This window comes from Eriocheir sinensis, chromosome 59 (genome assembly GCF_024679095.1).
Source record: "Eriocheir sinensis breed Jianghai 21 chromosome 59, ASM2467909v1, whole genome shotgun sequence".
Classification (NCBI taxonomy): domain Eukaryota; kingdom Metazoa; phylum Arthropoda; class Malacostraca; order Decapoda; family Varunidae; genus Eriocheir; species Eriocheir sinensis.
In genome coordinates, this window is record NC_066567.1 from 1357517 (window position 1) to 1379145 (window position 21629).

General features: G+C 45.4%; 2 protein-coding genes across 14 annotated transcripts; one reads left to right on the forward strand and one right to left on the reverse strand.

Moving 5' to 3' along the window:
- Nucleotides 1–1574: 1574 nt before the first annotated feature.
- LOC126985310 (DNA helicase MCM9-like) lies at nt 1575–11623 on the reverse strand. Its single transcript, XM_050840061.1, has 15 exons — nt 11379–11623; nt 10893–10992; nt 10306–10490; nt 9843–10009; nt 9206–9346; nt 8302–8408; nt 7863–7947; nt 7585–7719; nt 6631–6751; nt 5993–6138; nt 5769–5879; nt 4929–5101; nt 4193–4408; nt 3246–3439; nt 1575–2500 (listed from the first exon to the last, which is right to left on the reverse strand). The coding sequence occupies exons 1-15, from the start codon at nt 11422–11424 to the stop codon at nt 1575–1577; spliced, it is 2853 nt and encodes a 950-aa protein (XP_050696018.1). The 5' UTR covers nt 11425–11623.
- A 406-nt stretch (nt 11624–12029) lies between these two features.
- Nucleotides 12030–20139, forward strand: LOC126985311 (putative methyltransferase-like protein 7A). 13 transcript variants are annotated; one of them, XR_007738490.1, is made up of 7 exons: nt 12030–12201; nt 13809–13969; nt 14533–14667; nt 14961–15079; nt 15600–19397; nt 19528–19614; nt 19745–20139. XR_007738490.1 is itself a non-coding variant. In XM_050840062.1 (5 exons), exons 1-5 carry the CDS (start codon nt 12086–12088, stop codon nt 15858–15860), a joined length of 792 nt encoding a protein of 263 aa, XP_050696019.1. In that variant the 5' UTR covers nt 12030–12085; the 3' UTR covers nt 15861–20139. The 13 variants fall into 13 exon arrangements, 1 of the variants encoding a protein (XP_050696019.1); XR_007738487.1 differs by having other exon boundaries at nt 15600–19614; XR_007738489.1 differs by lacking the exon at nt 19528–19614 and having other exon boundaries at nt 15600–19527; nt 19658–20139.
- Nucleotides 20140–21629: the final 1490 nt, after the last annotated feature.

Below are 21629 nucleotides of genomic sequence, written 5' to 3' on the forward strand. Positions count from 1 at the left end.
TGGTGGTGAATGGGCGAGTGGAGGTGGTGGTGGTGGGTACAGTGGAGGTGGTATTGGTGGTGGTATTGGTAGTGGGGACAGTGGAGGTGGTGTTGGTGTTGGTGGTGGTGGTGGTGGTAACATTCTCACACCTCACATCCTTCCGCTCCTTCTCAATCACTTTCCCTTCCAATGGACTGTCAAAAAGATCCATATCATCCTCATCTTCATCATTCAAGGCGAAGCAGAATCTCTTAAGCTTAGACTGCAATGGGCCTGAGCTGGAGAAATATGACTTGCTAGAGGCAGAGGAGGGAGGAGGAGTGTTGAGAATGCTGGCTTTAGTGGGTATGGGTGAGTCCGTAAGGGTGTTGAGTCTCATATCAGGTTTGTTTACGAGCTTTTGAGCGCTGGGTGAACTGTCTTGCATTTTAGGATAGTTTTGGTCTACTACGTTTTCTGTTTCCCTTGAGATTGAGTTACTTGAAGGATGATTTAACTCCATATTGCCTTTCATGTTTAGTCTCATATCAGGTTTGTTTACGAGCTTCCGAGTGCCGGGTGAACTATCATGTCTTTCAGGGTAGTTTCGGCCTCCTATGTTTTCCGTTTCCCTTGAGATTGAGTCACTTGAAGGCTGATTTGATTCCTTATTATTTTTTCTCATCTCCGAGTTGTTTGTGGTTTGATTCATCCTCTTCTCAGCTCTCCTATTTTCCTTCATCATCAGTGCATTGAAAGGCTGATCTGTCTCTCTTCTACTGTCACTTGAAGCCTGATTTAACTCCTTATTATTTTCTCTTATCTCTGAGTTGCCTGTATTTCGTTCTGATGTGGCAATCCCTTTCCCATTCTCCCTCATCCTCAAGTATGCTTCTCCGTTTTCTTTGATTCCCGTGTCACTAAGGGCAGACTGACTTAGTGGCAGGGACATTTTCTTTTCTTCTAAGTCCTGCATTTCGAGTGGAGACATTGTATCTTTCTTGTTCTTTATCTTTATCCCTGTCCCATTCTCCCTCATCCTCAAGTCTGCTTCTCCGTTTTCTTTGATTCCCGTGTCACTAAGGGCAGACTGACTTAGTGGCGGGGACATTGTATCTTCCTCTGAGTGCTGCATTTCGAGTGGAGACGTCGCATCTTTCTTGCACTTTGCCTTACTGATGGACATTCTCTTCTCCTTAGCTTCCTTTATCCTTGTATGTGTGAGTGATAGAATGTCCTCCTTACTCCAAGTCTTCTCTCTATTACCACTCAAATTTATGCTTTCCGTAGTAGAGTCAACCTGGATCTTTGCGTTGGGGGTCTGGCCGGTCAAATCCTTCCCTTCAGAGCACACAGGATCAGACTTTTCATCCCTTTGTCTCTTGTTAATTTGGGGAAAGGCACCGGGACTTGTCTGCTGAGGTGACAGGCTGGTTGCTTCATCCTCCGGTGGTGAGTAGGCGAACCGCTTCAGTATGGAAAAGCCCGACGCTCTGGAGGGTCTGACGGCACTGTGGTCCTGAGTCTGACCTTTGCTTGGCTTCGAGAGGGAGTTTGTGAGGTCTGGTTCCTGAGACTTCCCTTCCCTATTGGCTTTGGATATGGGTTTTAAATCACTGCTGGCCTCTCTGTTGCATGTCCCTTGAGTTTAAGTTCGCTAGTGGCCTCTCCGTCAATGGGGTATGGGTTTGCAAAGGCCTGTTCTGTTTGTGTTTGCTTGCTGCGTTACGGGAATTTTCATCAGCTTTCTTCTTACTCTCAGTGTCGAGGTTACAGGTTGCTAAGCCTTCTGTGGGTCGGCCATTCTCATCTTTGCTTGCTGAAGTTTCCCGACCACAAGACTGTTTGGTGTTTGTTTCCTTCCCAGGTTTCTTGTACGCAAACTTCGCCACGGTGGAGCTGAACCTTTCTTTGGCCTTGGCGGGCGTCCAGGTGTCCTCGGCGAAGTCATCCAGGTCCTGCAGCAGCTCCTCACCCGCCCTCTCCACGTGGGACACTGAGCAGGATATGGAGGCACCGGGCGTCACACCAGCATCCCTCGACACATCCATTCCGGCATTCTTCTTCACTTTCCTTCGCTTAACAGTCTTCCCTTGAGGCTCCACACTATTCCCTCTCTCCTTCTCCTTCCTCTTCCTCTGTTTCCTGGGGATGACGAGCTCCAGGTCATCGTCAGAGAGTGGATCTGGAAGCATCGACGACTCCATATCCTGTGTGGTGTCAGGCTCCACCCACTTGCTAAGGGTCTGCTGCATGCCTCCTCTGGGCCTCTTCTGGTGACTTGCAGTTTCGTCAAGCTCCTCGATATCAAGAGCAAGTCCCTCCTCATTGACAGACGGCTTGAAGTCCTTCCGTGAGTGCAGGGCGGCGGTGGAGGGGAGCTTCTGAGTGCTGGTGACTGGCCCGGAGGAAGGCCCCCTCTTCTTGTATGTCCCGGAGAGCTTCCTGCTGCTGGCTATGTGTTCGTCCTCCTTGTCCAGCCTTGCCAGCTCCTCCTCCAAGACGTGTGGCAGGGACAGCTTCTCCAGGACAACTTGAACTGCAGGAGAGAAATGCAAGAAAGTTTAGGTCATCTCTATATATATTTTTTTTTTTACAGCAAAGGAGACAGGACAAGGGCACAAAAAAAAAGGAAACAATAAAAAAAAAAGCCCGCTACTCGCTGCTCCTGTAAAGAATCCGAAGAGGTGGCCGAAAGAGCGGTCAGATTGGAGGTAGAAGGAAGGAGACCAGTTGGTAGACCTAGGAAAATGTGGAGAAGGTGTATACAGGAAGACTTGGCGTTGATGGGATTGGATGAGCGTTGGACAGAAGACAGAGTAGAATGGAGGAGAGCCATAAAGCGTCCAGCCGCTCAGGAAGAGTGAAAACGGACGCTAAACAAAATGGTGATGATGATGATGATGATGATTTGCAGCCTGTTAAAGAAATGAATACAACTAAATCAACATAAAAGGCAGATAGAAGGAAGTTTAGCATATTTCTACAGTACAAAACACACACACACACACACACACACACAGTTACTACTAAAAGAACTTACCACCAGGAACACAAGAGGACATAGTAAAAACCTGAGGAAGGGAAGATGCTTGAGAGACACAAAGAAATATAGCTTCCCGCAAAGAAATATAGAGGTTTGGAACAGACTAAGTGAGGATGTAGTACCAGCGAGGAGTGTGCAAAGCCTTAAGGAAAAGTTGGATAAATGTAGATATGGAGACGGGACCACACGAGCGTAAAGCCCAGGCCCTGGAAAACTACAACTAGGTAAATACACACACCTTGAGTCCTGTATTCCTGGCGTGCGTCTAAGGGAAAGGCCGTGTAGAGAGGGTTGATTTCCATGACTGCCGAGAACCCGCCCATGGAAGCCTCGAGGAGACTAATAGCTACCACAGCGTCCTGAACCTCCACTGTGTCCCTCATGAGCAGCCTCGCGTGGCCCTGACTCAGCCGCACCAGACTCTCCAGCAGCCTGAGGGAGGGGCAGAGGGTGGCGGTGAGTGCGTGAGGGTGTGGTGACGGTAACATTAGGTGAGTGAATATATGTCGTGTTCTAAAACATTTCGTCGCCCAAGAACATATATTTGACAAGGCTTTCGTAGGAGTAGTTTTATGACCCTGGTGGTAGTCTGGGCCTTCCTTTGCACCATGAACCTAAAGAAACACACATTTAACAAGGTTTTCGTAGGAGTTTGGGGCACTTCCAGGAGTAGTTTTATGACTCTGGTGGTAGTCTGGGCCTTCCTTTGCACCATGAACTTAAAGAAACACACATTTAACAAGGTTTTCGTAGGAGTTTGGGGCATTTCCAGTAGTAGTTTTATGACCCTGGTGGTAGTCTGGGCCTTTCTTTGCACCATGAACCTAAAGAAACACACATTTAACAAGGTTTTCGTAGGAGTTTGGGGCATTTCCAGTAGTAGTTTTATGACCCTGGTGGTAGTTTGGCCCTTCTTCTGTACAATGAACCTAAAGAAACACACATTTGATAAGGTTTTCATAGGAGTTGTGGGCATTTCCAGGAGTAGTTTTATGACCCTGGTGGTAGTTTGGCCCTTCTTCTGTACCATGAACCTGAAGAAACAAATTTGACAAGGCTTTCGTACTCTACTCATGATACTGGTGATAAAGGAGGAGGAAAAAGCTTCAGTGTTCCCTACCTTAGTGTGATCTGTGCCCTTGCTGCGTAGTGAAAGAGGAGGAAAGTACTTCAGCGTCCCCCTACCTTAGTGTGGTCCGTGCCTTGCTGCGTAGGTCCCTCTGCCGCTGCACCTGGTAATAGCGACTCAGAACCTCATTGGCCTGGGGTGACATGCGCGGCTGCAGGGAACGGATGAGGCAGAAGTATGCGCGCAGCTTCTCCAGACTCCAGTCCTCCTCCGCGCCTGTCCCTTCCACCTCCCCTGGGTCTTGGCCCTTCAGAATATACCCCGAGACTACCCTGTGGGGGGAAACGGGGGATTGAGGAGGTTGAGGATCTTGGCTCTTCAGAAAGTACCCTGTGACTACCCTGGGGGGCGACATGGAAGGTTGAGGAGGTTGAGGATCTTGGGCCTTCAGAATGTACCCTGAGACTACCCTGGAGGGGGACATGGAAGGTTGAGGAGGTTGAGGATCTTGGCTCTTCAGAATGTACCCTGTGACTACCCTGGGGGGGACATGGAAGCTTGAGGAGGTTGAGGATCTTGGCTCTTCAGAATGTACCCTGTGACTACCCTGGGGGGGACATGGAAGGTTGAGGAGGGTGAGGATCTTGGCCCTTCAAAATGTACCCTGTGACTACCCTGGGGGAAACACAGGGGGGGGGGGGGGGATGAGGAGTGTATTTTATTTTCTCAATTTATTCTTATTTTCATTATTTATTATTTTTTTATAGTCAACAGTTAAAAAAAAAAAAAAAAAAAAGTCCGCTACTCAACTACGCATGTCCGGTAACTCTCAACAATGTCCGTTCCGCCCACCTGTCCCACTCATGGTTCTTCGCGTCCTTCAGCACCAGCACGAGGTCAAAGCGGGAGAGCAGCGGCGAGGCAAGACCCACAAACTCGATCATCTCCTCGGCGTTGCATTCCATCTTGGGGTTGGTGGCCGCTAGGACGCTGCACCGGCTATCGAGCTTACAGAGGAGGCCGGCCTGCGGGGGGGGGGGTTAAGGGAAGGGGAAGGGGATGAGAAAGCTCCCTCTGAATTTACCCCATTAACCCGGTAGCAGCGGGGATCATGTTTCTTAATGGTCCCTCCAAGCGAGAAAAATGAGAAAATATCATCACTCACACAAACCATTTCATAATACATATCAAAGCATTTCTGATCAGATTATGTATCATCTATTTTTGGGGGTTTATATCATGGCACAAATTTGACCCGTCGCTGCTGCATGGTAAAGCCACAAATTTGGCCCGTCGCTGCTGCACGGTAAAGCCACAAATTTGACCCGTCGCTGCTGCACGGTAAAGCCACAAATTTGGCCCGTCGCTGTTACCGGGTTAATGTATGTATATTTTTTTATGGCAGAGAAACAGCTCCTGAAATTAACATAAAAAACAAAAAAGCCCGCCATGCACTCCTCCTGTAAAGAAAATGGAATGAGAGGGGAAAAAGAGAAGGTCAATTTAGAGTTCAAGTCATAGGCAGGAGGAAATACAGACAAAGGAGGGCTGTTCCAGTTTACCAGCAGAGGGAATGAAGGAATGAAGATACTGGTTAACTCTTGCATAAGGGATTTGGATAGCATAGGGATGAGCAAGAGTAGAAAGTCATTTGCTGTGGGGCCATGGGAGGGTTGAAGGTATACCCCTCACCTTGGCCACACTGATGGTCTGCTGCTCCATGGCCTCGTGTATGGCAGCGCGGTCCGCCTCCTTGATGCTGTTGAACTCATCAATGCAGCACACGCCCCCATCGGCCATCACCTGGGACACGAAAGCACAATTTTTTTACAGTAAAGGAAAAACAAATATTAAAGAAAAGTCCCATTATTCCTGCATTATGAACCAGTGAGTGATTTTGTTGTGTTGTGACGTACCAGAGCGCCTGCCTCGAGGGCCCACTCCCCCTCCTCCCGCACCACCGTCACAGTGAGGCCGGTGCTGGTGGTCCCGGCGCCCGTGGTGAACACACTCCGCGGCACCAGGGCCGACGTGTACTTCAGGAACTGACTCTTGGCCGTGCCTGGCGGAGGGGAGAAAACATAAGAACATAGGAGTCTGCACGAGGCCGGTAGGAGTATACTATTGCCTTGGTGCTCATCTCTGTAACATTGGGCAAGGCAGACAGAGAGAATGAGTGAGATCTAAGTAGGAAATAAAAGATAAGAGTAGAAAGTCATGAAGGAATGAAGATACAGGTTAACTCTTGCATAAGGGACTTGGATAGAACAGGGATGAGCAAGAGAAGAGTATGGAAATGCAAGGGAAGGTGACCAGGTGGAAGAGCAAGGAGAACATGGACAGGGAGAGTGACGCAAGACTTGGGAGTGTTGGAAATGGAGGAAGGATTAGCATTGGTGCGAGCAAGATGGAGAGGGTCATCGCAAGTCTGGCCCCATGAATAAAAACGGACTATAGAAGAAAAATAGGAATGGGAGCAAGCATAGTGGGGGTCAGAATGCTAGAGTACAGACAGAGATTATTGGTGAACCGGCGACAGTGTTGAAGGTCTTACCCGGGTCACCCACTAGCAGAAGGTGAGCCTCTCCCCTGACCCTGGTGTTGTTGCTGGTCCTCTGCACGCCGCCCGCCACCACCACAGCCACAGCGAGCTTCACCACGTAGAGCCCGTACACCTGAGGAACACACACACTAATTAACACCTTGACTGTGGATTTCCTACAAGCAGGCGTCACCAAGCTACAGGAGTGGAACAAGAAGTGGCTGCTACAATTCAGTGAAGAAAAATGTAAAGTCCTGCACCTTGGGAGAGGATATCCAGCACACCAATACCACATGGGAAACACTCCACTATCCACCACAGAGGCAGAGAAAGACCTGGGAGTGTATGTTACCAGGCTACCAGTGAAGGGATATCCAGCACACCAATACCACATGGGAAACACTCCACTATCCACCACAGAGGCAGAGAAAGACCTGGGAGTGTATGTTACCAGGCTACCAGTGAAGGGATATCCAGCACACCAATACCACATGGGAAACACTCCACTATCCACCACAGAGGCAGAGAAAGACCTGGGAGTGTATGTTACCAGGCTACCAGTGAAGGGATATCCAGCACACCAATACCACATGGGAAACACTCCACTATCCACCACAGAGGCAGAGGAAGACCTGGGAGTATGTGTGACCAGGCTACCAGTGAAGACGAAATCCGTGCCAATCGCAGCAGACGGGTTAAAACACCTCTTACGAGTACTTATTGCAAAGAAGAAGTAGACAAGACCTGGTGAATGCATACAGTACTTAACTCACCTGTCTCTGTTCCCTTACGAGTACTTATTAGCTTACTGGAATGGAAAGTACAGATAGGTAAGCAAGGACTGTTGTGCGTGGGAGAGAGTCACACCCCATCAAGCCCCATAAGGGAAAATTACACTGAACGAGAAGAGAATCACACAAGCGTACCCTAACACCTGAGAGAGCTGATTGTGTCCTTCTAGCTCACCTGCGGACAGAACGAGGCGAGGATGATGTTCCGGCCAGCCATGGGGTCGCGTCGGTAGCGGTCCCAGAAGTCGGTGAACTCCTCCCGCATCTCCTCTGTGAGTGTGGTGCTGCTGCTACGGTCCTTATTGTCAACCTGGCCGGGGGTGACGCAGCGGAGGAAGGGAGGGAGAGAAAGGATGTGTTACTTGCTAATAATCTGATTGTAATGACTTATAGAAAATATCTATCCAACCATCTACCGTAACAAAACACACACGTACACACACATGCACTCACCGTCACATTATTGGCCCTCAGCACCAGGTCAAGGCTTGGTCGTACGTCTCGGGTCACCGGCCGCCACCGCTGCCTCACCACGCCGCTGCACACGACGGACGATAACCATTACGTAAATAAATAACAAAAATGACACAGGAAAATTATTACGAAGCTTAACCCTGTAGCTGCGGGGATCATGTTTCTTAAAGGTCCCTCTAAGTGAGAAAAATGAGAAAAAAATCACCCCTCACACAAACCATTTCATAATATACATCAACGCATTTGTGATCAGTTTATGCATCATCTATTTTAGGGGGTTTATATCATGGCAAAAATCTGGCCCATCGCTGCTACACGGTGAAGCCACAAATTTGGCCCGTCGCTGCTACCGGGTTAAAAGGAAAATGCAGTTGTCTCACATATTAATTCGCAAGTAGAGGCGTGAAGGGGGACTCACCAGATCACGACGTCATCCCCCGGCCGGCATGAGTCCACCAGGTCATCCTCCACGGTCACCCACAAGGACCCTGGAATGCTGCCCATCTTCAGCTTCTGCACTTGTTCCTGTGGCGTAGCGGTCGTGTTTACTGGGCTGTTTTATGCCTGTTGTTATTTTACTGTTGTTTTTATTATTTGACTGGACCATTATTATTTCTTATCATTATTTTGTTATCATTTATTCTTGTTATTGTCATTACTATTATTATTATTTTACCGGAGTGTTTTTATTTGCGATGTTTGATGTTGATTGTACCTGGTTGGTGTGGTTGATATAATGTAATAGTAAAAGTTAGCACACACACACACACACACACACACACACACACACACACACACACACACACACACACACACACACACACACACTCTGACTGGCCTCCTTATTATCACTGTATTCTAATCTTTACTTTCAAACAAAACCCCCTTAATAAAATCAACCTCTTCCCTTGCCATTAAGACTAAAACTATATAAATAAATCAATAAAACCTGACCTGTATTTTGAGTTCCTTGTACATAGTTATTTTCGCATCTTCACCGTCTATATTTTCAAACAAGACCCCGTTAATGATACCAACTTCTTCCCTTGCCATTAACAAAACACTAAGATAAAATAAATAAGTTCTTAAAGATTACTCGAGTCATACCCGTAAATAGGTTGGTGCCCTGATAGAGAAGATTAGCACAGATATCAACAGTTTCATCAATTGGGATATTTGTGAAGAGAGATTTTACATCATAGCTACACATATCACACGAACTTTGGAAACTGCCCCCTTCGTGTTATATGTATAGCTATGATGTAAAATCCCTCTTCACAAATATCCCTATTGACAAAATAAGTAAATCAATGTAACCTGACCTGTATTTTGAGTTCCTGGTAGTCCCTGGTGTGGATAGGCTTGGAGGTTGAGGACAGGGCGCTAAAGTTGAAGGAGTGACATTCTTGAGGGTTTGGGCAGCGGCCGGGCCTGCTCAGATGGTAGTACTGGTCATGGTCTGCCTGGGGGTGAAGGAGAGGGATGGATATACTCTGTGCCCCTTTAAGCACTCTACTCCTTTGCCATTCCTTTAGCCCATTTTTATTCCTTTAACTTCACTCCAAGTCAAAAAATGAGGAAAAAAATGGCAAAAAAAGTAAAATTTGTAAGTGGTAAAAGAAGAAAAATAGCATTAATAGAAAATGGTAAATGAAAACACAGAAATCATACCAACATTCCATTCCTTTATCATTCCTGCAAGTCCACTCCTTTGTATTCCTTATCTTTCCTGTACGTTCTTACTCTCATTCTCTTCTAGTCCGACACTTCACATTTAATTCTTACGCCCTCCTCCCTCTTTCCAAAACACACAGAAGTAGTAGTAATAGTAGTAGTAGTAGTAGTAGTAAGAGTGAAAGGATTGTTGGTATTGCACTATTCTCGTATCTGTCGGAAAAAAAGTGAAAGAATTAGCTTAGTGGAAATAGTAAACAGTAACCGAAAACACCGACATCTTACCACCACAGTGAACACATGTCGGCACTTGGTACACACGAACTCCTTCTGGAACTCGAGCATCTTGGTGGATGTTCGCCGCACCACTGTCCCCGCCACGCACAGCAGGCGGCCCACATCAGCCGTGCGCGGAACTTGGTCTCGGTACAGCTCAGGGCAGGACGGCAACCCTGGGGTGAAGGGTGGAGGTGGCTGGGGGTTAGTGAGTGTAGAAGTAAACATTATGCTCTCTGCCGGAAGTCTCAAATATTAGTGTCTGTCTATGTATTCTTTTATTTTATCTTCCTTATTAAGTCTGCAAGCTCCCTCGTCTTTCCTTCCGCTTGAAATGTTGCCTGTTTATCTCTCTGTCTAAGGTGTATATATCTCTCATAGTAATTATATGGGAGGTAAAATGTGGATAGAAGAATGTTAGGTTATGTGAGCACTCCTATCTATACATTTCCAAGAGTGTTTAGCGCCCCACCAGTGATGCGAGCGTGGAGGTTGGTCTTGAGGGTGAGGTCGGCGTCGCAACCCGTATCCTTAAGCTCGTTCAGGAGTTTTGTGTAGGCTCGGAACAGCGCAACGTCCATCACTGGTAGCAGCTTGGTCGGGGAGGTCAGCAGCGACTCAGCGACCTCAGGGTGCTCCTCGAACATCGTCAGGAAGCTGTGGGATGGGAGATACACACGTTATTTCTCTATTTCAGTTTTCTGGTTAAATTTAGTGGGTGTTTTCATTTCGTCGCCCAAGAACACACATCACCACCACTACCTCTACTCCTTCACTACCTTTCCCATCACCACCCCTTCCTCTATCCCCCCTTCACCCTCTCCACAAGCCCCTCCTCTTCCACTACCCTCTCCACAAGCTCCTCCCCTTCCACTACCCTCTCCGCAAGCCCCTCCCCTTCTACTACCCTCTCCATCACCACCCCTTCCTCTATCCCCCCCTTCATCCTCTCCACAAGCCCCTCCCTCCCCTTCCACTACTCTTTCCATCGCCATCCCTTCTTCTGTCCCCCTTCCCCCTCTCCACAAGCCCCTCCCTCCCCTTCTCACCGGCACCTACTTGACAGACACAGGGTAATGCATCTCCACGTCCTCCTTCGCCTCCAGGATCGCCTTCAGGTCCTCCCGGTGGTGCTTCAGGAAGTAGGACTCGAAGACGTCTGTTGAAACACAAAGCCCCAATTATTAAGCATTAACAACACCTTGTAATACTTGGAAGAGAGAGAAGAGAAGAGAGAAAGGGGAAGGAGAGGAAAGAAGAGAAAGAGAAGGGAGAGGAAAGGAAAAAAAGAGAGAAGAGAAAAAGAAGGGAGGAGAGGAGAGAAAAAGAAGGGAGAGGAGAGAATAGAGGAGAAAAAGAAGGGAGGAGAGGAAAGGAAAGGAGGAGAGAGAAAAAGAAGGGAGAGGAGAGGAGAGAAAAAGGGAGAGGGAAGAAGAGAAAAAGAAGGTAGAGGAAAGAAGAGAAAAATTAATTAATACGGTAGGTATTTATCAAATCTCATCTGTTTCACCTCTTTCCTTCATGATACTGGCAATAATTACATACCTCTGGCCCGTATCTTAGTCCTCCTGCCATTCTCCGGGGTCGCCATTACGGAAATCAGGTTATTATTGCGTTTAAATTACGTACAACTCAAAAAAGGACACACGGCCAGTCCCTCCTTCCCGCCTTCGTACTTGGCCGTGTTTGCGCCTTTTTTACGGGGCTTCATTTCAACTTCTTCTTTGAGCTGTTAATTATTCCGCCTTGTATCGCTTCTTCATATTATTAGGTCCTCCTTGGTTCTTCTTCACACCTCTATGCCTTGCTATGGACCACACAACCTTCAACAACTAGCATGGACAGAATGTATCGTAATTTATAGTTGATAGATTGATTGATTGATATTTTATTGTTGCAGGTAAACAACAAGGGAGAGCGGAAAGAAAAATAAGGGAGAGCAGAGGAGGGAGAGGAGAGGAGAGAGAAAAGAGAAGGGAGAGAAGAGATAAAAAGAAGGGAGAGGAAAGGAGAGAGAAAAATAAGGGAGAGGAGAGAAAAAGAGAAGAGAGAAAAGAATCGCAGGGAGAGAAAATAAGGGAGAAGAGATAAAAAGAAGGGAGAGGAGAGAAGAGAGAAAATGAAGGGATAGAAAAAGAGTAGAAGAGATAAAAAGAGAGTAGAGGAGAGAAGAGGAGGGGGGCGTGGCCTTGAGGGCGGTACTCGGCTCGCCTGACAACAGTGACGAAGGAGCAGCCGCAGCATCCGTCAGCATGGCGCAGGTGGACCACATGCTCGCCTCATGGATCATGGGCCACCTTCCCCACCTCATACTGGCCCTCATTATTATTTGGGTCATCAAGAAGAAGGGCAAGGACATCAGGCACAGGTGAGATGTGTGTGTGTGTGTGTGTGTGTGTGTTTCGATGTCAGTGTTTGTCTGTTCTCTCTCTCTCTCTCTCTCTCTCTCTCTCTCTCTCTCTCTCTCTCTCTCTCTCTCTCTCTCTCTCTCTCTCTCATGCAATCCTTCCCTTACTCTGATGTAATCTCTCTCTCTCATGCAATCCTTCCCTTACTCTGATGTAATCTCTCTCTCTCTCTCTCTCTCTCTCTCTCTCATGCAATCCTTCCCTTACTCTGATGTAATCTCTCTCTCTCTCTCTCTCTCTCTCTCTCATGCACTCCTTCCCTCACTCTGATGTACTCTCTCTCTCTCTCTCTCTCTCTCTCTCTCTCATGCAATCCTTCCTTACTCTGATGTAATCTCTCTCTCTCTCTTGATGTAATCTCTCTCTCTCTCTCATGCAGTCCTTCACTTACTCTTATGTAATCTCTCTCTCTCTCTCTCTCATGCAGTCCTTCACTTACTCTTATGTAATCTCTCTCTCTCTCTCATGCAATCCTTCACTTACTCTTATGTAATCTCTCTCTCTCATGCAATCCTTCACTTACTCTTATGTACTCTCTCTCTCATAAAATGTTTCCCCCTTCAATAAAACTAACACTAATGGCTTAATAATTACTCTACTTAATAACTTACATAATTACTTGACTCCTCCTTAGATGGTTTGCCTTCATAATAATCCTGACGACCTCACACAATACAATGTTTCCTCCTATAGTAATAATGGTGTTTTTTTCCTTTCCTTCATTGTACTTCTTTCTCTCATTATTATTCTTCAATATAATGAATCCTTTGACAGTTGGTTTGCCTTCATGATAAACCTAATTAACTCACACATCACAATCTTTCCTCCTATGATAAGATAATGGCAATTCTTATCTTCATTGTACTTCTTTTCCTCATTATCCTTCTCTTAATGACTCTGCCAGATGGTTTGCCTTCATAATAAATCTAATCAGCTCTCAATACAATCTTTTCTCCTATGATAAGATAATGGTGATTCTTATCTTCATTGTACTTCTTTTCCTCATTATCCTTCTCTTAATGACTCTGCCAGATCATTTGCTTTCTTAATACATCTAATCAGCTCTCAATACAATCTTTTCTCCTATGATAAGATAATGGTGATTCTTATCTTCATTGTACTTCTTTTCCTCATTATCCTTCTCTGTAATACAATGACTCTGCCTGATCGTTTGCTTTCTTAATACATCTAATCAGCTCTCATTACAATCTTTTCTCCTATGATAAGATAATGGTGATTCTTATCTTCATTGTACTTCTTTTCCTCATTATCCTTCTCTTAATGACTCTGCCAGATCATTTGCTTTCTTAATACATCTAATCAGCTCTCAATACAATCTTTTCTCCTATGATAAAATAATGTCAATTCTTTCCTTCATTGTATTCCTTTTCCTCATTATCCTTTTCTGCAATACAGTGACTCCTCCCACAAATGGTTTGCCTTCATAATAAACCTAATCAACTCAATATATACAATCTTTTCCCCTATGACAAAATAATGGTGATTCTTTCCCTCACTGTACTCCTTTCCTTTGTTATACTTATGAAATACAATGCCCCCTCTTCAGATGGTTCGCCTGGTTCATGAACATGATCAGCTCCGGCACCGACCCCAAGTCAGAGGAGCTGAAGAAGAGCTTTTTCTCGAGCCTGTCCTCCGTCACCTCGCACGACCCCAAGCTGAGGAAGGAGAACAAGATAAAGATACTGGAGGTGGGCGTCGGCACAGGTGAGGCTGGAGGTGCTGGGTTGATTAGGATGGGAGCGACAGGTGTGTTGTGACGGAGATGTTGGTTTAAGTTAATTAGTTGTGGATTGGCAGGTGAGGAAGAATTGTTTCAGATTTATTTAACCCATCTGCTGCAGTTGGCACGGATTTGGCCGTCACTGGTAGCCTGGTAACATACACTCCCAGGTCTTTCTCTGCCTCTTAGGTGGATAGTGGAGTGTTTCCCATGTGGTATTGGTATGCTGGATATCCCCTCCCAAGGTGCAGGACTTTACATATTTCTTCACTGAATTGTAGCAGCCACTTTTTGTTCCATTCCTGTAGCTTGGTGATTTCTTCTGGTAGGAAATCCACAGTCAAGGGGTTAACCTTCATCCTCTTACTCTCTTCATCCTCTCACTCTTCTGCACCCCCATCCTCCTCACTCCTCTTCATCCCCATCACCCTCATTCCTCCTCTCTATCCCCATCACCTTTATCTTTCTCTCTCCACAAAGAACGTCTACCAGCGCCACCAGCAGAAACATAAATATATAAATAACACCACCTTCTTGTCTTTCCCAGGAGTCAACTTCCCCTACTATCCCGAGGGCAGTCACCTCATCGTGGTGGACCCCAACCCTCACTTCGCCCAGTACTACAATGAGAACCGCAAGAAGTTTCCCAACATTCAGTCCGAGGAGATACTGGTGACCACAGGTACGATGGAGGGCTGAGGGGAGGATGATGATATTAGGGACAGGTAGGGAAAGATGAGGAAGGGAGAAGGATGGATAGGAAGGTTAGTCGGTAAGGAGGGTTAAGGAAAGGTAAGGAAGGGAGGGAGGGAGGGAGGAGAAAGAGACATTTTTACTGTGTCCTCTTGTGTTGCTGGTGTTTCTTGTGTGTGTGTGTGTGTGTGTGTGTGTGTGTGTGTGTGTGTGTGTGCCAGTGTAATTCCCTTGTCATCCTTTACCTGTGTGATGAGCTAATGTCCGTTCACCCCCACACAGGCGAGGAGATGACCAGCGTGCCGGACAACAGCGTGGATGTGGTGGTGATGACGCTCGTCCTGTGCAGCGTGGTGGAGGTGGAGCGGATACTACAGCAGGTCCGCCGCGTCCTGGCCCCCGTGAGTACCGTGGGGGGTGTATTTATTTTCACTGATGGACGAAAATTAACACCTTGAAAACTTGAATAAAAACAGTAAATGTCCCCCTCCAAAACAGGTCCAGAAAGGCTTATAGAAATTTGAGTTATGAGAATGTCACCACCACCACCATCATCACCACCCTCATAGTCATCATCAGTCATCACAAAATCCTTAAAAAAAAAAGGAATGAATTTGAGTTATGAGAATGTCACCACCACCACCATCATCACCACCATCATCATTAGAATCATCACCAAGCACTTATTTCTCACTACCAACATCAACACCAATTAAAAATCACATCACCACCACCATCACAAAAGTCATCACCAAGTTCCTATTTCTCACCACCAACATCAACACCAATTAAGAATCACATCACCACCATCAGAGTAATCACCAAGTTCCTATTTCTCACCCTCATCACCATCAACACCAACTAAAAAAACATACCATCATCTCCATTATCATCACCATCAACTCCCTCAATCTCCTACAGGGCGGCAAGTTTTATTTCATGGAGCACATCCGAGAATTCGACGGCAACAAACACTGGCTTCGGCGAGTCATCCAGGACGTGCTGAGTCGCTCTGGGGTCTGGCCGTTCATGTTCGATGGCTGCAACCTCAACCGCGACCTCCAGCCACCGATCGAAGCAGCCGGTTTTTCTAAAGTGGATGCGGAAAAGTTCTACGCCCCCATTACTAATTTTGTCTTTCAGGTGATTAAGCCTCATTTGAAAGGGGTAGCAACCAAGTAATTATATGGGGGAGAGAGTGGGGGAGTGCGTGTGTGTGTGTGTGTGGGTGGAGGTGTGTGTGTGTGTGTGTGTGTGTGTGTGTGTGTGTTTAGTCCATGAATTTTAGGGATGAAGATTTTAATGACCCAAACAGTTTTTTAATTTTTTTCCTTCATAAGCTGTGAGGTAGAGTTTCCTTGTGTGTGTGTGTGTGTGTGTGAGTGTGTGTTTTTAGGTCATCAAACTTCTGGGAAACGATTTTAATTTGACCTCATAACAATTTTTTTATAGGCTGCGAGAGAGATAGTATTTCCTTGAGCATGTGTGAGTGTGTACGTATGTGTGTGTGTACATGTGTGTGTGAGAGAGCAGCATCCCCTCAAGGTTACATAAGATAACATACCATACTCTCTACAATCAATTCTTTACTGATAAGCTCCCATTTGTTAAGAGGCAGATGATAAGAGGGTACAATGCTAACCCAAGTACTTGTAGGCCATTGAACCAAGACTCAGGGCCAGACTACAAGCTATATTAAGAAGATCCTTGTATCATTTTTATATTAACAAGTACAGACGTTAACCAAGAAGGGATGTATATGTATGAGATGACAGGGTTGGATCATGAATTTTCTTAACTAGGGAGACACTGTATGACTTCCAAGCCTCTGATGGGGTGTTGGAATGCCCTGCAGTGACCCTGAAGGTGTTGTGATCAGGGCGGATGCTGTACTGAGGAAGGTGTGAATGATGCTGTGTGACTTCCAAGCCTCTGATGGGGTGTTGGAATGGACCCTGAAGGTGTTGTGATCAGGGCGGATGGTGAACTGATGAACATGTGTGAATGGTGCAGAACGGTGAATGATAGTGAGGAGAGACAGACAGCCATAGTGAAATTAGCGATAATGGTGATGGTTGAAAGAGTAGACGGTGTTGTGAAGATGCCCACCATTTGACAAGGAGGAATAACAGACGGATAGTGAAGAAAGAAAGACAGATGATGATGGAAAAAGTAGACTGTGTTGTGAAGATGCCCACCATTTGACAAGGAGGAATAACAGACGGATAGTGAAGAAAGAAAGACAGATGATGATGGAAAAAGTAGACGGTGTTGTGAAGATGCCCACCATTTGACAAGGAGGAATAACAGACGGATAGTGAAGAAAAACACAGTTGATGATGATTGAAAAAGTTGATTGTGTAGTGAAGACGCCCATCATTAGACAAGGAGGGAAAAACAAACAGTGAAGAAAGATGGTGAAGAAGAAGACACAGATGATGATGGTGGTAGAAGAAGGAAGACACAAGACCAGAAGAAGGTTGAACGACGACGATGGAAGGAGATACCATTAGACAAGGAGAAAAAAAAACATTGAAAAAAGAAAGAAAGATGGTGAAGGAGAAGACACAGATGATGATGGTGGTTGAAGAAGGAAGACACAAGAACAGAAGAAGGTTGAATGACGACGATGGAAGGAGATACCATTAGACAAGGAGAAAAAAACCACATTGAAAAAAGAAAGAAAGATGGTGCAGAAGAAGACACAGACGATGATGGTGATCGTAGAAGGAAGACAAAAACAAAAGAAGATAGAATGACGACGAAAGGAGTTATCATCATTAGAAGACAATAGGAGGTGAAATGCGTGCTAGTAGTCTTAGGGCCGTTAATACCATGTGCCTTATTGGGGTATTTGTAAGCTTATTTTAATGATGTTTGTTCCTATGCTTTTAAGGGTTTTAAGCTGAGTGGTTGTTGGTATTACTGCAGGCATTATTAACATAGATTTTAAACGTTCGACAAGGGTGAGAATGTGCGTTTTGTCTCCCTTCCTTTTCCTTCTCCCTTATTAATATAGGTTTTAAAGGTTCTAAAAGGGTGAGGATATGTTTTTTTCTCCCTTCCTTTCCCTTCCCTTTTCTCTTTTTTTCTCTCTCCCTTTCCCTAATGCTTTCCTTATCCTGTTCCCTTTCCTCCTTTCTCTTTCTTCCCCTTTTCTCTTTTCCTTCCCCTTTTCTCTTTTCTTTTGTAGTGCAGTTGATTTGCCTGATGGGCGAGCCTCCCATAACTCACTCTGCGAACGGGGTACCTCTTTGGCTGACTGGTTAAGGAGTGGCTCTCCCGTCTCGCTGGTCGTGGGTTCGATCCCCGGCGCCAGCAAAACCTTTCCTTGTCTGGATTAATTTCTCGTGTGCTTCGTTACACCCGGTGGTCGTGAGGGAGTGTAGTAAAGAAAACGTCCTGGCGACTCACTGGTGGCAAGGCGGTGGCATCCTCTCCTGTGGTTCTGTTGTGTCACCCCAAGGCAGAGTGATGTCCCATGCTCTCTGAAGTTCATAGAAAATGGAAAATCTCACCACAGAAATTAATCTAAATAGGAATGATTTCTTCTGTTTTTCATTTATATATTTCTACTTGGTTGGGTATTATATTTTTCTCTTTTTATATTCACTAATTCAAACTTCACATTTCTTCATATTTCCTCTATTTCTTCCTTTATCTTTTATATATATTTACCGAGCCAAGCGTCACATTCTTCCCTTACCTGTATATATGGGGTCAAACTTCATCTTCTTTTATATATATTTACTAACCTAAGCATCATATATATTTTCCTTATCTATATTAACCAATCTATATTAACCAGACTAAGAGTAATTTTCGCTGCTAAATATTTACTGGGTCAAGCTTATGTTCCGTCCCAAAGCCTTAGATATTCGTAGGTGGGTTACGCTTGCTCCGACAGGCACACAGCGAGGTTACGATCAACTTGTGTTCATTTACTCGCAAATTCGTCCAGCTTACTCATTCCTGCCATGTTGAAATACTAGTAACAGATTCTAGGGTACGACAGTCTTAGGTCATTCGTACAAGCATTCAGTGAGGTTACGATAGACCTGTGTTCATTTACTTGCATATTAACTCCATCTAATTCCTTCCTACCATGTTGAAATACTACTAACAGGCTCTAGGGTACCACAGTCTTGGGTCACACTCGGAGAAGCATTGGGTGAGGTTACGATCGACTTGTTTTCAGTTACTTGCATTTTGACTCCATCTGCTTCAGTGATTTCCTCCTGCCATGTTGAAATACTAGTGACAGATTCTAGGGTAACACAGTCTTGGGTCACACTCCGACAAGCATTGGGTGAGGTTAAGATCGACTTGTTTTCATTTACTTGCATTTTAACTCCATCTGCTTCAGTGATTTCCTCCTGCCATGTTGAAATACTAGTGACAGATTCTAGGGTAACACAGTCTTGGGTCACACTCCGAGAAGCATTGGGTGAGGTTACGATCGACTTGTTTTCATTTACTTGCATTTTAACTCCATCTGCTTCAGTGATTTCCTCCTGCCATGTTGAAATACTAGTGACAGATTCTAGGGTAACACAGTCTTGGGTCACACTCCGAGAAGCATTGGGTGAGGTTACGATCGACCTGTGTTCAGTTACTTGCAAATTCGTCCAGCTTGCTCATTCCTGCCATGTTGAAATGCTGCAAACAATCTCTAGGGTACCACAGTCTTCGGGCACACTCGGATAAGCATTGGGTGAGGTTACGATAGACCTGTGTTCGTTTACTCGCAAAGTCGTCCATGTAAGTCCTTCCTGCCGTGTTGAATATATTAATGACAGGCTCTAGGATACCACAGTCTTCGGGCACACTCGGACAAGCATTGGGTGAGGTTATGATAGACCTGTGTTCATTTACTCGCAAAGTTGTCCATGTAATTCCTTCCTGCCGTGTTGAATATATTAATGACAGGCTCTAGGTTACCACAGTCTTAGGTCACTCTCAGACAAGCATTGGGTGAGGTTATGATCGACCTGTGTTCATTTACTCGCAAAGTCGTCCATGTAATTCCTTCCTGCCGTGTTGAATATATTAATGACAGGCTCTAGGTTACCACAGTCTTATGCTCACTCTAACAAGGTATGGGTGAGGTTACAAGTCCACGGTTACAATCATTGACATATATATTACTGCCATGGTCACATCCGGCCAGTACGACACACACACACATACGCACACACACACACACCTGATGTTAGTGGTATTGATGTTATGGAGCTGTTTCGTACTTTTGTTAAGAACGTTTGAGGTGTCTGACGGATTTTGTAAGACCCCTTATGTAGCAACTAGACGAAGGAATTTTTTAGTGGTTTTGTTGAAGATGAAATACATAGCTGTCGTAGTGAGTGAGTTACCCTTTGACACCGTGCTCAAGTTTAAGGTTAATTGATGACGCTGATGATGACGACGATGATGATAATAAAGAGACATACTGGGAAGTTGATTTGGATTGTTTTATTATTATTATTATTATTATTATTATTATTATTTTATTTTTGGTTCAGACAGAAAGAAGAGGGGGGGGGGGGAGGGGGGGTATGAGGCGTCTATTAAGGGCTTCTTCTCACGCCCTCCTCCTCCTCCTCCTCCTCCTCCTCCTCCTCCTCGTATTGACTCTCGATGTGGTCTGTTTGAGGGGGAACTTGACCCAGGGAGAGGGAGAGAAAGGGGGAAGGGAGAGAGAGAGAGAGAGAGAGAGAGAGAGAGAGAGAGAGGGTGGAGGCAAGGGAGAGAAACGAGGAAGGGAGAGGGTAAGGAAGAGAAAGGGAAGGGAAATGAAAGAAAAAGAGAAGGTGGAGGAAGGAAGGGAGGGATAAAGAGGAGGAGAAGAGGAAGAAGGGAGAGGAAAGGAAGAAGAGAAAATGGAGGAAAAGGAAAAAAAGAAGGGAGAGGAAAGAGGAAATGGAGAGAAAGGGAAGAAGAGGAGGAAGGAAGAGGAAATGGAGAGAAAGGAAAGAAAGAAAGGGAAGAAGGGAGAGGAAAGGAAAAAAATAGTGAAGAAGAGGAACTGAAGAAGAATTGAAGAAAGGGAATTAGAAGAAAAAGGAAAAGGAAGGAGAAAAAGGGAAAAAAAGATAGAGAAATTAAATAGAAGGAAGAGGAGGAGGAGGAATGATAATGATTTGAGGAGAGGAGGAAGATAACATCAGGAGGAGGAGGAGGAGGAGGAGGAAGAGGAGGAGGTAATGTGACTTCCTCTTCTTATAAATGGAGGCTTTCTCTCTCTCTCTCTCTCTCTCTCTCTCTCTCTCTCTCTCTCTCTCTCTCATCTCCCTTTCCTCAGATTATATCATGGGAAGGAGGAAGAGAGAGAGAGAGAGAGAGAGAGAGAGAGAGAGAGAGAGAGAGAGAGAGAGAGAGAGAGAGAGAGAGAGAGAGAATAAAATCATCTCATCTACTACTTCTACTACTTCTACTACTACTATTACTACTACTACTACTACTACTACTACTACTACTACTACTCCTACTACTACTACTACTTGGAAGGGAAAATTTAAAGGGCTCTAAAAACTTATTAACTTTCCGCGGTTGATTCCTCTTTTAATCTTCCTCCTCCTCCTCCTCCTCCTCCTCCTCCTCCTCTGGCTCTTCTCTTTTATCTCTCTTTCTCCTTCTTCCTTCTTTTCTCTTCCTATCTTCTTTTCCTTCTCTTTTCTTCCTCTTCTTCTTTCCCCTCATCTATCTTCCTTTTACTCTTCCTCCTCCTCCTTCTGTTTTCTCCTTTATCTCTCTCTCTCCTTCTTTTCTTCTTTCTCTTTTCTCTTCTCTTTTTCTCTCTTCTTTTCTTCCCTCTTTCTTCCCCTCTCCTCCTCCTCCTCCTCTGGCTCTTTCTTCCTATCTTCTTTTCCTTCTCTTTTCTTCCTCTTCTTCTTTCCCCTCATCTATCTTCCTTTTACTCTTCCTCTCCTTTTATCTCCTCCTCCTCCTCCT

Excerpts from the sequence above, each read along its gene's own strand:
- LOC126985311 (XM_050840062.1), top strand. The coding sequence starts at position 12,086 with ATGGCGCAGGTGGACCACATGCTCGCCTCATGGATCATGGGCCACCTT. Across the intron at positions 12,202-13,808 it reads GGCAAGGACATCAGGCACAG|ATGGTTCGCCTGGTTCATGA; the intron begins GTGAGATGTGTG and ends CCCCCTCTTCAG. Across the intron at positions 14,668-14,960 it reads GGAGATACTGGTGACCACAG|GCGAGGAGATGACCAGCGTG; the intron begins GTACGATGGAGG and ends ACCCCCACACAG.
- LOC126985310 (XM_050840061.1), bottom strand. The coding sequence starts at position 11,424 with ATGGCGACCCCGGAGAATGGCAGGAGGACTAAGATACGGGCCAGAG. Across the intron at positions 10,993-11,378 it reads GACTAAGATACGGGCCAGAG|ACGTCTTCGAGTCCTACTTC; the intron begins GTATGTAATTAT and ends GTGTTTCAACAG. Across the intron at positions 7,948-8,301 it reads GGGGATGACGTCGTGATCTG|CGGCGTGGTGAGGCAGCGGT; the intron begins GTGAGTCCCCCT and ends CGTCGTGTGCAG.